The sequence below is a fragment of the Drosophila yakuba genome, chromosome 2L, assembly GCF_016746365.2.
Source record: "Drosophila yakuba strain Tai18E2 chromosome 2L, Prin_Dyak_Tai18E2_2.1, whole genome shotgun sequence".
Classification (NCBI taxonomy): Eukaryota; Metazoa; Arthropoda; class Insecta; order Diptera; family Drosophilidae; genus Drosophila; species Drosophila yakuba.
This window is the reverse complement of record NC_052527.2, coordinates 586,671-598,633: the sequence shown is the minus strand read 5'-3', so window position 1 is coordinate 598,633 and position 11,963 is coordinate 586,671. Positions and strand designations below refer to the sequence as shown.

Here is an 11,963-nt window from a genome sequence, read left to right as displayed (position 1 = left end):
CAGAAATTATTATTAAAAGAAATTGTAGCATGACTATGAACAAAACAGTGGAAAGCACCTTTTCTCAAGTGAACTTTGAGCGGTTACGTATTCACATTTGTATAAAGCAGTATTGCTTATATTTACATACATATATATATTGTATTTAAACCCCTTTGGGCCATTTGGTTTCATGAATGAACCGCACGATATACGCAAGCCTAGTAAAAGCTTTCGGTTGGAAAACAAACGTATATATGTACATGCCATGGGTATGGGCTGAAGTGACCGACGTCACATCAAAGCAAATATAAACAGCGATATGGATTTGGATCGGCGATCTGCCGGCGCCAGTCGGAAAGAGAAAGAGAGCGGCCCATCCGTGAATCACTTGCCCAAAAGCGTCCGCGTCCTCAGCTATGTATGAAATCAGAGGCATTTCCAGGAAGCCAGCGAAACTCAAGCAAGCTAATCGAGCAACTGATATTGTAACCTGAATCGAAAACGTCACTTCAAGCAGTTTGGTATTTGATATTTGGGTCCTAAGTATAATTACCATATATGGAATGGTTTGTTTTTAAATTATGGCTCTTAACTAAAACTCGTCACGAAGTGAAGTGACTTTTCTTGTATACTAGGAGGCTTTTGGAGGAAGCATTCCATCCTTTGGCAATGAATTATAATTTCATTCAAGTAAACCATATATCTTATATCGTATATATATACACACATCATTCAGGGAGCCACCTGTTGCCAAATATCGGACCAGAGATAAACTGATATACAATGTGGCCAGTGGGCATGGCACGGTCCACAGACAACTAGCGACTCATGCGCGATTTCCCAGAAGAATGACGCGGCAAAAGCCAGAGAACAAGTCCAACTAGGAGGGGAATCGATGAATGAATTTTCGTTGGCCGCCAAACGACCTTACACCTCAGCCACCCCCTGTGGCCCACGCGCCGGCTGGGGAACTCCATCGGCTTCCCGGCGATCGGCAATCTCAATGCTCAATGGACTCAATGGAGTGACTCATGCGGACTACGCCAATTCCACGACGTCATGCTTAAGGTTGTTATTTGCTTTGCCAGCCAGCCAGCGATAAGAGAGCTCGCCGGAGAGCGAAAAGCTCGCCAGCCGAGTGGCAAACGGCGCCGGTAAACTGGTCCCGCGCAGCAAGTGCCCCTTTGGAGCCAGCCGGTTGGTCATGGGGCAGCCGAGTCTGCCGAGTCTGCGAGAGAGCGCCAAAAGCTCGGGCCGCGCGACTTCGTCATGGCTTTATCACAGTCCGCCGGTGCTGATCATTAGTTCGTCACTCGCCAAGTGGGTCGGATCAGCGTCGATCTGGAGTCGTAAACGGTGTACGGCGCTACTCTTAACCCGATCGGCGGATCTTTAATCGATCAGTGCAATAACGGTTATTAAAATTTTCCAATCGCAAACTTTCCGCGAAAGATTTCCGCGATTTGCGGCACGTGGAGAGCCTGCAGCGGACTCCACTTGTCCGGTCAGCAGGTGAAACACCCCGACTATCTCGGGTGAATCATCCAGCCAGACATCCTAAATCCGTTTCAACCGGTTGCAGGCGACCAATAAGTTCAATAATACAAAAGTGCGGTTCCCAGAATTTTATGATTAAACAGGGCCAACGTGAAGTGAACAATCTAATATCTAATAGTGCAAAGGGCGGCAAAACAATAAATTTATGAAAATATATATGCAGTAATAAAGTTATTAAAGCCTTAGTGACGGCACACACTACTCGATTTATGAAATACAAACCACAAGCCTGTGAATAAGATGAATTCAGATGCCAACCCAATAAGGCCAAAGATCAGTGAAATTAAAAAGCTACCAAAACTCTTCAGCTGATATTGACACTGCAGTTGCCTAGAGGGAGCAGGAACATCCCGGTTTAATGGCCATTCTGCAGAACAGCCGCCAGAGTCACAAGCAACTCCCAGTCCACAGCCAGACGATTCACAGTGTTTGGTGCCAACAGAGGCCGTTTAATGCCATGCATCAGGATGTTCGGCAAAAAAGCATCGGATCCGGAAACGAGGGCAGACTGGAAGCGAAGGAGAAGGAAGAGAGCGCTAAGAAGGAAGGTTCCTCCAGCAGGAGAAGGAGCAGAAGGCGGTGCAGCAGCAGTTCCACCAGCGACTCGAGCGATTCCTCGGAGTCCTCAACAGACTCGGAGTCCGGGTCCTCCTCCAGCAACAGTAGCACAAGAAGCCAATTACCCGCCCTCAACTTGCCAGTGCCCCTCCCGCTGGCGACACCCACTCCGCCCGCCGATCCATCGCCTCGAAGGAACTCCAACGACTCCAGCCGGAGCGTCTCTCCCGTGGAGGTGCCCGTGGATCCGCACGCCTGGACGTCCGAGGACATTGCCAGCTGGGTGAAGTGGGCGACGCGCAAGTTCAAACTGGACCCGGAGCCGGATATCGACAGGTTTCCCAAGAACGCCCAGGAGCTGTGCGATCTCTCTCGCGCCGACTTCTGGGTCTGTGCAGGATCCCGGCGCGGAGGCATGCTCCTGGCGCAGCACTTCGCCCTCAGCTTGTACCACGCCACCGGACGGGAGACGAGTCCAATGCTCAACGACAACGAGCCAAGTGAGTACCTCACACCTCAGACAGAGGTGTATTGTCCCTCATTGGTCGGCGATCAGGAACTGGCCAACCCCCCTCCAAAACCAAGTGAAACTACTTTGTCGGATGCCCATTTTTCTCACTGTCCAGAGCTAATCTCGGGCCACATAAATCTGAAGGGTCCAGAGATTGAACTGCTTGGTAATTGGGTTCACGTGCTATTCCCAGCGGAGCGATTGTCCGACGCTCGAATCCTTTGTGGTCAGGCATCAATTGAATCCTTTCCTTGTACCCGCCCTCCGTCGGCGGCCAAATGGCCACTGATTAAGATGCCTTCGTGCTGATACGGCCGTTACTTATGTGTTCCATTGATTGTTTCTCCCACACTCCACCCCCATCGTGTTGATAAGAAAGAAAAGTGGCCAGAGGTGCGGGAAATCCCCTTTTAATTACCTTTTGCTCGAGTTCGCTAACTTTCTCTCAGACTCCATTAACGTAAATCGCTGGGAAAATCTCTGCGCGACAGCAGCAAAGTATGCAACACTTTTCCAGTTATTAACTGGCGATGACTGGGATCGGGATGGCAAGGGGGCGGAGGGCGTGGCTGGGCCTTGTGGGTGGTCGCGTCAAGTGATGAACTTAATAATAAACGATGTAAATATGATAATTTCTCGCAGGATGTGGCATCTAATAATAAAATCAAAATAATCCCACGCCAGCGACAAAAGTCGCCGAGTCAAGTTTCAGCCGGGCGGGAAAAGTGGGCGTGAAGGTCGGTGGTTGGAGGCTTCGAGGGTTGGGTGGGTTGGAATGCTTGGCTGGCTGGCCTGGGTGGTTTGTCAGTGACAACAGCTCGACGGGTGGTCAGCTTCTGGGCACAGGAAAATATTCATTCGTCGCATCCTTCCTGTGGCAGGAAGAGCAGCTGGAGGCGGGGAAAGCCCCCTGATTTGGGTCTGGCATATGTTGGTGGGTGGGTGGTATGTGGACTACATATACAAGCCTTGATCCCGGGAGCAGGCGACGTCGATTTAATTGATTTGTTTTTTATGCCAACCAGGATTACGCGTCGTCGCCGTCACGCAGATTACATTTGTTGTGGGCTACAGTTGTTGTCCCCAGCTCCCAGCTCCCAACTCCCAGTTCCCAGCTCCCATGTCTGAGTCACCGCCCCTTTTACAGGGTACGAACTGGATCAAAGCTATTCCCTGTTTAGAATTCAACAGCCACAGACAGTGGTGGAATGAACATGTGTGTGTACCTTGATGTTCATAAATGAAAGCATTAGTCACGTTGTTTCTCAAGAACTCGGATATATTTCACCACGCAAACAAAATTGTTTGAAAATACTTTTCCATCTTTCGGATTCCCCTGACGCTTTATAAATATCCAGTGACTCGCACTGGGTATGCAATAGTCGAAAAGCTGCCAGTGAAGCAGTTGTTTATCGTGTGCCGTGCCGTTTGGTGGGTGGGTGGTAGGTGGTTGAGTGGCTGCACGTGGCCTCTGACTTTGCGACTTGCCTCGCAAATGCCGAAGCGGCATTTACCACCAGCTGCGCAGGTGAGCCGTAATCGTGCCCGGAGCTTCGCCAGCTTCGCGGATGCCCGTGCTCGACCAAGATGCAAGGCATCCGTCCGGCGCTAAGGAGCGAAATCCGGCAGCGCTTCTGGCTGAAGTTTCAGTCGCCGAATGGCTCTCGTCCTAAACGGTTGACGCGCTCCCGGGAAATACACAATTGGTGGTCATAAACCATTGCTCGGGTCAAAGGTCAATTTAAACAAATACAAAGAAAGTGGTTAGAAGAGGAACTTCTTCAACTTTCAACGAAAAGTGTTTATGCGGAAAATTTAGATGACAAACCCCAGTAAAAGTGGGATCTGTAAAATATCCATCTTAAAAGTGTTTTGAAGGAGAAATGCATATGCTAATGAAAGGTCTAGTGACATTTAATGAAACTTTGATCGCCGATATTTACTTAAAACTATAAATAATAAGGCAAATAGTTCTGTGAAATAAAGGCACTTGCAATTTCCGAAAAAGACTTTTTAAAGAAGACCCAACATGAGCGTCAGCGTGGACGTGGGCGTCATGTGGCGCCTCTCGGAGGACTTCAACCGACGCTTTGGCCTCCGGATGCAGCCTGCCCCGCCAGTTGGGCAGCACCCACATCCGCACCACGGCGCCGTGCACCACCACTACCACCACCACCATCAGCACCACCAGCATCCGCACACCTCGATGATCTTCAACGGTAAGAGCGCCAAAATTCATAGGAATTTCCGCTGGGCAAATGCCAGCCGCAAGTCGAAGAGACGAAGCACGAGGAGATTGCTCAATGGCAACCACTCGATCTCAGGCATTTCCGGCGAGCGGTGGCGGTGCCCCCAGAAACATGAATGAGCGAATGAATGGGCACGGTATGGTGGGTCCAACGGTCTGACATTGCCTAGAAGTAGGAACTGTGTCTTTTAGCAGCGGCGCTGCTTGATCGCGGATGAGTCATCCTGGTTATGGCACTTTCGTGCTTTTGCAGCGGCACTTTGGCCGGGGATTTCCCCTGTGGAGGTGCACAGACTACGGGATGTGGGAATGTCCCCATGGCCAGCAAAACAGGAAAGTGTATCTACTCTGAACGCTAGAGATGCAAGCACAATTTCAGTTTAAATGCATTCAGGTCATAAATGGTTGGTCGTGTTAGTAAAGTTAAAGCTACTTAATTTGGGAAAAGCAAACCTTTAACCGACAATGGAAACCACTAAATTTATTTATATATTTTAATTTACAAAACTTGACTGAAGAGTTAACTAAAGAGCGGTGTCTCACTTTTAATTTGATTGTATGTCTATTCACACTTAAATTTCATTTGATGCCCGTTTTTCTTCGTGTGCATCGTGAGATCCAGGATTTATGTCCATTGCGGTTGATTTTCTGTGAATCCGCGCGGCTTATGGCATTCGGCTCCACTTGGCACTCTTGCCACGTCGCGGCTCCCCGCCAGAGAATCTCGTTTGGCTGGGCTGGCTTTCTCGCTCGCTCTCCCCGCCCGCACATCTTGGCATCTCTTCGGCCAAGTACCAAGTATCTGTATCTGTAGATGTCTGTATCTGTATCTGTGTCTGTTTTCGCAGGGGTTTGCGAGTATTCGCCACTAATGCCCCATCCGCTGGTTCTCTCTTTCAGATCCGTACCAGCTGCTGAACGCTGCCTCGCACCGATTGGTTGCCCAGGGCTCAGGGGGCCAGATCCAGCTGTGGCAGTTTCTGCTGGAGCTGCTCGCTGATTCGTCCAACGCGAACGCCATCAGCTGGGAGGGCCAATCGGGCGAGTTCCGGCTCATCGACCCGGACGAGGTGGCCAGGCGGTGGGGCGAGCGCAAGGCCAAGCCGAACATGAACTACGACAAGCTGAGCCGGGCTCTCAGGTGAGTCTTCTCGTCTCCACTCCACTCCACCCACACTTAGCATAGGAAGAAAATTTACAAGTTTGTGCACTTCTACTTGCAGGTACTACTACGACAAGAACATTATGACCAAGGTGCACGGAAAGCGGTATGCCTACAAGTTCGACTTCCACGGCCTGATGGCCGCTTGCCAGGCTCAGGCGCAGGGCGGAGATCCGGCCTCCAGCATGCTGGGTTCCTACAACCACCACGCCGGCGGAGCGATGCAGTTGGGGCGCCACCCGCCGCCACTGCACCACCACCCACAGCACTCGCATCCGCACCACCAGCTGGGGCAGCCCCACTTCCTGCACCCGCACCACTCGTCTCCCGCCTCAAACAGCTCCAGCCTGGGCTTCCCATCGTCCTCGACGGCCTCCTCGCAAGCTTCGCCCGGCCAGGCGCCCGCCTCCTCCTCCGCCTCCACTTCGAATTTCTCTGCTCCATTCCAAGGTGGGACAGGCGGCGTGGACCCTGCCAGGTCGTCCTCATCTTCTGCGGGAAACTACGACCAGGGCCCGGTCACTCCCACCACAAATGCATTCAACTGAGCCCGCCGCAACCCCAATTTGTCGCCGGGGTTGTAAGTTCCGATGGGGCAGGAGGATGCGCAGGACCACCCACTGCGCAAGGGAGAGCGGAGAGCAACCCTGCAACCGTGACACCCTGGATCCCAGCCACGCAGCCACCCATCGGACCTTTGGCCGTTAAAAGGTCATTTTGTGTAATTCCAGCTACTTTGGGTTAATTGAGGAATTGTGATAGCCCGGAGCATCGCAGAGCAATACTCGGAAACGAGAGCCAATTTGTTACTTAGCCTGTTATCCTTCGCTTCTAGTTGTAAGCAGACATTCGGCAGAGGTCCTTTATTCCACACGAGGTCTCATCATTAAATAATTCTAAGTTCGCACACACAGTAAATACATGAAATCGCAAATGCAAAGCCAACTCACAGTGCACCCGTACCTTGGCCAAGTTCGCTAGGTGGCTCCGGAAAATGAAATACAGTTTCGAGATTGATGGGCAACGACCTTACTCAAGGCAGCGGTAGGTAGACAGCGTTAAGTCCCAGGCAGTCCTACACGGAACACCTGATGGCCAGGATGAAGAAGGCCAGACTGAAGGCCAGAAAGCAAATGCGGTCCACGGCGGTGGCCAGCAACGCCCAGTCGAACTGGTTGGCCTTGGCGCCCGGCACTTCGGCGGGGTTGATGCCCAGCGGACTGGACGCGTCCTGCTCGTCCGCGTCCTCGTACAGGTGCTCGTCCATCTCCTTGTTCTTCTCCGCCTGCGACTCGCCGGTGGTGCTGAAATGCGAGAGCAGCAGCCAGGTGCCCAGGTTGCCGTGCAGCAGCTTCCTCAGCGCCTCCGGCAGGCGCCTCTTGTGCTTGGCAGTGGCCAGGTACAGGACCAGGACCTCGACGATGGTGGAGACGCTCAAGTACAGCAGGCTGGTGCTGTAGAAAATCACTGCAATTGTAGGGATGCCCGGTAAGTGATGCTATGGAATACTATGGTAATGGGGAGCACTCACCCACAAGTGGAGTATTGTTGGACAGCACTGGCAGCAGTTGGGCGAAGTACATGAGGAAGGCGGCGATCACGATGATGAGCAGGCCATTAATCATGATCTTCTCGCCGCCCATGTGGGGAGGCAGCCAGAAGGCTGAGAGGGCCAGGATGACGATGCAGGAGGCGGGGGTGTAGATGACAGCAGTGTACATCGAGGATCGCCGCTGAGCCGTCAGAGTGTACTCCATGTAGCCGTAGTAGTCCTGGCTGACAAACTGCGCTTGGGAGTCCACGATCTCCCACTCCGGTGACTGCACCAGGTCGTCGTGGTCAAGGGACTGACCCACTGCCGTGCCGTTCTCCGGCAGGACGACCTTCAGGCCCCAGGAGCCGACCTTCAGCTTGCAGCTCTGCTTGTCGTGGGGCCAGTTCAGCATGTTGAGTTCGCAGTAGGCCGTGTACAGGGCAGGCGGCATCCGCCGGAAGTGGCCATCGTGGGAGAGGGTCACCTGGGTGTCCGCCATCAGGCCGCCCTCGTCGCCGTTGAAGAGTGTGATTTGTGGTGTCCAGACCTCGCTGGACCGCAAAGTGATTTCCGTGATGTTGTCATATTCCGACGGCTGCCACACACGCTCCTCATCTCTCCATCGCTAAAAAACAATATTCGCTTCGGGTTAGTGTAAAATATTCATATTTGAATTGGAACAACAGCTTATTTACTTTTATGTTTCAAAAAATAAAACAAGAGAGAACGCTATAGTCGAGTTCCCCGACTATCTGATACCCGTTACTCAGCTAGTGTAAGTGCGAAGGACAGTTTTTGGCGGTTTGTGGGCGTTAGAGTGGGCGTGGCCAAAAGTTTTTTGGCGAATATATAGAAATTTACAAGACTAATACAAAAATGAAAAAATATCAAAACATTTTTCAAAAATGTGGGCGTGGCAGCTTTGGGCGGTTTGTGGGCGTTAGAGTGGGCGTGGCAAAAAGTTTTTTTGCATATCGATAGAAATTTACAAGACTAATACAAAAATGAAAAAATATTAAAACATTTTTCAAAAGTGTGGGCGTCGCAGTTTTGGGCGGTTTGTGGGCGTTAGAGTGGGCGTGGCAGCATGATTCGACAAACTTGCGCTGCGTCTATGTCCCTGGAGTCTGTATGCCTAATCTCAACTTTCTAGCTTTTGTAGTTCCTGAGATCTCGACGTTCATACGGACAGACGGACAGACGGACAGACGGACAGACGGACAGACGGACGGACAGACGGACATGGCCAAATCGACTCGGCTATTGATCCTGATCAAGAATATATATACTTTATATGGTCGGAAACGCTTCCTTCTGCCTGTTACATACTTTTCAACGAATCTAGTATACCCTTTTACTCTTTGAGTAACGGGTATAACAACAATCCCATTTAGATAACGCGTTCCCAAAAGGCTTATCACAGTTGTGAACTTGAGGAGAGCTCGGAAACTTATCTGCAGATGCAGGAAAGGAGTGGACACTTACGAGATTCAACCAGCAGTGAGTGGTCAGCTTGCCGTTCAGCTCGTCGATGTCTATGTAGGTGACCACCATTCCCAGGGACACGTTCGTGGGGGCTCCTTGGAACCGGGGCTGCACATCGTTGTCGTAGCTTGTGAACAGCACGGCGTGGAGGCGATCCAAGGCCTTGACATTGGAGATCTTGGGGTCCGGGGCAGCTGGCGGGGATTCGAGATCGTACTTATCAGCGGCTTATGCAACTCCGGAGCCGTAAACACTTACAAGTGGCGCCTGGCACGGAAGTGCACACCATAAGAAGTATCCCCATTAGCATCTGTAGCAGTCGTGGAAGTCCAGGACCGGAAACTGGTGACTTTATCTTGGGAGTCGTCGTGGTCGTCATTGTTCGCTGCACAATGCTTTGCAATGCGTTGCTCTCGGAATCTGAAAGGGAACTGAGCTCAGCTCGCCGCTTGGCACATGGCCGAGGCTCCTCCGATATCTCGGGGCTTCTCTGCCGGCGTCGCAGATAAAGCAGCAGCCCACATATTTGGGTTTTGTGTGGGAGCTCTTCTCACATGTAGTGGGTTCGGGGAGAAGTTTGATTGAAATGCGAGACCTTCTTCCTCCTCTTGAGAATTTAATCACTTCTGATATAAATATGAGAATAAAATAGGGCAGTTGTCGAATTATTTATAGTTCACAAATGTGCGAAGTCCAACATGGAAGAGTAGAGAATAAACCATTAGATGCAGGTTTTCTTTAATTAAGGTGGGATTCACACATTTTAAATAAGATTTTACAATTTGAATCTCAACTGCCTTGGTATTTCTTATCATGGCGGCAGCACGGTCACACTGCACAAACGGTGGTATATTCTCGGTATATTTCGAGGCGTTCGATAAGCCACGACCATGACCACCGATACCGATGCCGATAACGATAACAGAGATTGTTGACGTGTGCTGCTGCGTGTCATTTCGCTTTTCACCCCCGCAAGCCGGCGATTTTCAGGAACGGATTGGACTGGACAACACACCATGGCGGAGGAAGTGATCGGAACCGTAAAGGAGGTGCTGAAGGGCATCATCGAGAATGTGAACGCACCGAAGAACGAGACGGCGCCGGGCGAGAAGAAGCCCTCGACTCCGGAGGGCATGGCGGTGGCGTACAGCAGCCTGGTGGTGATGGCCATGCTGCCAATCATCTTTGGCTCCATCCGCTCCGTTAAGCTGCACAAGCTGAAAAAGGTAGGTGCTGCAGACTGAATCCGGAATCTGGTTTAACTTGTTCCCCGCATTCCCCACTCCCTGCAGTCCACGGGCGAGAAGGCCGACACGATGACCAAGAAGGACGCCATGTACTTCCCGCTGATTGCCTCGGCAGCCCTCTTCGGACTCTACCTTTTCTTCAAGATCTTCCAAAAGGTGCACATCAACTACCTGCTCACCGGCTACTTTTTCGTGCTGGGAGTGATTGCGCTGGCGCACCTGCTCAGTCCGGTGATCAACTCGCTGATGCCCGCCGCCGTGCCCAAGGTGCCCTTTCACATCCTGTTCACCAAGGGCGAGGGCAAGCACAAGGAGGACATCGTCAACTACAAGTTCTCCACGCACGACATTGTCTGCCTGGTGATCTCCTCGGTGATCGGAGTGTGGTACTTGCTCAAGAAGCACTGGATTGCCAACAACCTGTTCGGTCTGGCCTTCGCCATCAACGGCGTGGAGATGCTGCACCTGAACAACTTCGTCACGGGCGTAATCTTGCTAAGCGGCCTGTTCTTCTACGACATCTTCTGGGTATTCGGCACCAACGTGATGGTCACCGTGGCCAAGAGCTTCGAGGCTCCCATCAAACTAGTGTTCCCCCAGGACCTGATCGAGAACGGCCTGAACGCCTCGAACTTCGCCATGCTGGGACTGGGCGATATCGTCATTCCGGGCATCTTCATTGCCTTGCTGCTGCGCTTCGACGACAGCAAGAAGCGCAAGACGCGCATCTACTTCTACTCCACGCTGATCGCCTACTTCCTGGGCCTGCTGGCCACCATCTTCGTGATGCATGTGTTCAAGCACGCGCAGCCGGCCCTGCTCTACCTGGTGCCAGCCTGCATGGGCACTCCCCTCCTGGTGGCCCTCATCCGCGGCGAGCTGAAGGTGCTATTTGCGTAAGTTTGGACTTTGGCGGGCGCTCGACTTGAAACTAATTCGTTCTCCCCCTCTAGCTATGAAGACCATCCCGAGGAGAAGCCCGAAAAGAAGGAGAAGAAGGAAAAGGACGAGAGCACCAGCTCATCCGGCAGCAAAAAGAAGGAGTCCAAGAAGGGCAAGTAGAGCCGGAAGGACCAGGAGGACCCTCTTCGAACAACATCTCCATTCGTTCCATCGTAAATGTCTTCTGCAGCTAGCCAAGCTTCCTTTTCGTTTTGATATGGCTTCACTATCAATCACAATCCGTAACTTATACGGTACACCGCTACAAAAGACGATTCGCTTACTGAGTTAGTTACGTTCCTTGGCCAGGCACAACAATCTTATTTAGTTCGATTAGGTTACAATTGTAGAAAATGTTCTGTCTACTTTTTTACCGCAATCAAGTTTAAATTTAAATGTAGATTTCAATATTTATGTGGCTCCCGCAAGGAGGCGTATATATTTAAGAAAGAACAGTTTAGATACAAATATATTCCAATTTTTGTAAACAGTGAGCACTCTCCTCTAAATCTCAAAAGATCTCCGACTTAAAAGGGAACCACTTAATTTTGATTTAATTTTGCATTTATTAAAACCTATGCAAAAATTGATGTAAACAGTAAAGCGAATAAACTCTAGTTTTCGTAACACCAACTTTTAAATAAAATCGTTTGTATTAAGAGGTTTCGGGAATATAATAAATAAATAAAATAATTGAGTTTACTAAAAGCAAAGAAAGCTAAACGAAAGTTTAAACT

General features: G+C 50.8%; 3 protein-coding genes across 4 annotated transcripts; 2 read left to right on the top strand and 1 right to left on the bottom strand.

The window, feature by feature from the left end:
- Nucleotides 1-57: 57 nt before the first annotated feature.
- LOC6526319 (DNA-binding protein D-ETS-6) lies at nucleotides 58-6,963 on the top strand. Of its 2 annotated transcripts, none has more exons than XM_002087405.3 (3): nucleotides 58-2,597; nucleotides 5,757-5,997; nucleotides 6,080-6,963. In XM_002087405.3, the coding sequence occupies exons 1-3, from the start codon at nucleotides 1,898-1,900 to the stop codon at nucleotides 6,564-6,566; spliced, it is 1,428 nt and encodes a 475-aa protein (XP_002087441.1). In that variant the 5' UTR covers nucleotides 58-1,897; the 3' UTR covers nucleotides 6,567-6,963. The 2 variants fall into 2 exon arrangements, with proteins under 2 accessions (XP_002087441.1, XP_039227068.1); XM_039371134.2 differs by lacking the exon at nucleotides 58-2,597 and adding an exon at nucleotides 4,219-4,827.
- Nucleotides 6,867-9,476, bottom strand: LOC6526318 (neuronal acetylcholine receptor subunit alpha-4). The gene is made up of 4 exons (XM_002087404.4): nucleotides 9,296-9,476; nucleotides 9,038-9,231; nucleotides 7,550-8,177; nucleotides 6,867-7,485 (listed from the first exon to the last, which is right to left on the bottom strand). The coding sequence occupies exons 1-4, from the start codon at nucleotides 9,414-9,416 to the stop codon at nucleotides 7,094-7,096; spliced, it is 1,335 nt and encodes a 444-aa protein (XP_002087440.1). The 5' UTR covers nucleotides 9,417-9,476; the 3' UTR covers nucleotides 6,867-7,093.
- Nucleotides 9,477-9,933: 457 nt separating this feature from the next.
- LOC6526317 (minor histocompatibility antigen H13) lies at nucleotides 9,934-11,867 on the top strand. The gene is made up of 3 exons (XM_002087403.3): nucleotides 9,934-10,263; nucleotides 10,330-11,180; nucleotides 11,238-11,867. Exons 1-3 carry the CDS (start codon nucleotides 10,054-10,056, stop codon nucleotides 11,344-11,346), a joined length of 1,170 nt encoding a protein of 389 aa, XP_002087439.1. The 5' UTR covers nucleotides 9,934-10,053; the 3' UTR covers nucleotides 11,347-11,867.
- The last annotated feature ends 96 nt before the right edge of the window (nucleotides 11,868-11,963 follow it).

Excerpts from the sequence above, each read along its gene's own strand:
- LOC6526319 (XM_002087405.3), top strand. The coding sequence starts at position 1,898 with ATGGCCATTCTGCAGAACAGCCGCCAGAGTCACAAGCAACTCCCAGTC. Across the intron at positions 2,598-5,756 it reads GCTCAACGACAACGAGCCAA|ATCCGTACCAGCTGCTGAAC; the intron begins GTGAGTACCTCA and ends TCTCTCTTTCAG. Across the intron at positions 5,998-6,079 it reads AAGCTGAGCCGGGCTCTCAG|GTACTACTACGACAAGAACA; the intron begins GTGAGTCTTCTC and ends TTCTACTTGCAG.
- LOC6526318 (XM_002087404.4), bottom strand. The coding sequence starts at position 9,416 with ATGACGACCACGACGACTCCCAAGATAAAGTCACCAGTTTCCGGTCCT. Across the intron at positions 9,232-9,295 it reads TTCCGTGCCAGGCGCCACTT|CTGCCCCGGACCCCAAGATC; the intron begins GTAAGTGTTTAC and ends AATCCCCGCCAG. Across the intron at positions 8,178-9,037 it reads CTCACTGCTGGTTGAATCTC|CGATGGAGAGATGAGGAGCG; the intron begins GTAAGTGTCCAC and ends ATTGTTTTTTAG.
- LOC6526317 (XM_002087403.3), top strand. The coding sequence starts at position 10,054 with ATGGCGGAGGAAGTGATCGGAACCGTAAAGGAGGTGCTGAAGGGCATC. Across the intron at positions 10,264-10,329 it reads AGCTGCACAAGCTGAAAAAG|TCCACGGGCGAGAAGGCCGA; the intron begins GTAGGTGCTGCA and ends CACTCCCTGCAG. Across the intron at positions 11,181-11,237 it reads GAGCTGAAGGTGCTATTTGC|CTATGAAGACCATCCCGAGG; the intron begins GTAAGTTTGGAC and ends CTCCCCCTCTAG.